Genomic DNA, 1115 nt, shown 5'->3' with positions numbered 1-1115 from the left:
TGACCAGCCGTAGGGGCATTCCAAAAACGCTCAGAAGCGACTGTGGTACCAACTTCCAGGGAGCAAATAAGCAGCTTAAGGAGCTACTCTCAGCTGCAACGAAGGAATCCCTTAAGATCCAGAGACTTTTCGCTAATGACGGCACTAAGTGGATCTTCAACCCTCCAGCGGCACCGCATATGGGCGGAAAATGGGAGGCGGCGGTAAAATCAATCAAGTATTATCTACAACGAACCATCTCGGATACGTTGCTAACGTTCAAAGACTTCTCCACGTTCTTAGCTCAAGTTGAGGCGGTTCTCAACTCTAGACCTCTCAGCTCTCTCTCGGAAGACCCTGATGACATCAGAGCATTAACACTAGGGCATTTCATCAGAGGGGAAGCATTAACAACTATCCCCGAGCCTTTTCTAACAGACATCTCAGATTCCAGGTTATCTATTTTCCAGCAGATTCAAGAGCGCTTCCAGCAATTTTGGAGAAGGTGTTCGACGGAATGCCTGCAAGCGCATCAGACCACATCCAAAGGGCAGACATCGCAGAACGACATTAAGGAAGGGTTTCTTGTCCTCGTTACCGACCAACGACTTCCTCCGTCAAAATGGCCTCTCGCCAGGGTGATCCAGCTACACCCAGGAAAGGACGGTCTCTGCAGGGTTATCACACTGAAAACGACCACCAGCACTATCACCAGACCTATCGTCAAGCTCGCACCATTGCCTCTCCAACCGCACAAGGAATAATAATTTTCTCCGCGGTTCAGCACATCTTTCTAAGTCAAATTCTCGAATCACGCTCGAGAATTGGGGGGGGGAGAATGTTCGACAATTGCGCCCTTTAGACTAGATAGCAGCACCTCTCGGCTAGCATGATTAGGACGCCGTCTGTTGTCGCTAAGAAAAAGACATATCGATTGTTCTTATTGATCAGTAAATCACGCCACTTAACGTGTCAATAGGTCATTGGTCCCCTGTGACGTCATCCTCTGCGTGTTACTTTCCTATTGATCGTTTGTCATCTCTTCCTAGCGTGGAACTCGCTAATTGGTGTATTGTCTTTTCTCCACTTCCGCTCTGCTCCTCYAATCGAACCGAAAAGTGGCGTGGTCCAACACA

General features: G+C 48.6%; 1 protein-coding gene across 1 annotated transcript; it reads left to right on the top strand.

Annotated features, from left to right (window-relative positions):
• Positions 1-59: 59 nt before the first annotated feature.
• LOC106792937 lies at positions 60-743 on the top strand (the record flags this gene model as incomplete). The annotated part of the gene is made up of 1 exon (XM_014759469.1): positions 60-743. A coding segment is annotated over one exon (684 nt), but the record flags the coding sequence as incomplete, so codon positions are not given.
• Positions 744-1115: the final 372 nt, after the last annotated feature.

The sequence above is a fragment of the Polistes canadensis genome, unplaced genomic scaffold (assembly GCF_001313835.1).
Source record: "Polistes canadensis isolate GaletaPanama2010 unplaced genomic scaffold, ASM131383v1 scaffold_2081, whole genome shotgun sequence".
Taxonomy (NCBI): domain Eukaryota; kingdom Metazoa; phylum Arthropoda; class Insecta; order Hymenoptera; family Vespidae; genus Polistes; species Polistes canadensis.
This window is presented reverse-complemented; position numbering and strand designations above follow the sequence as displayed.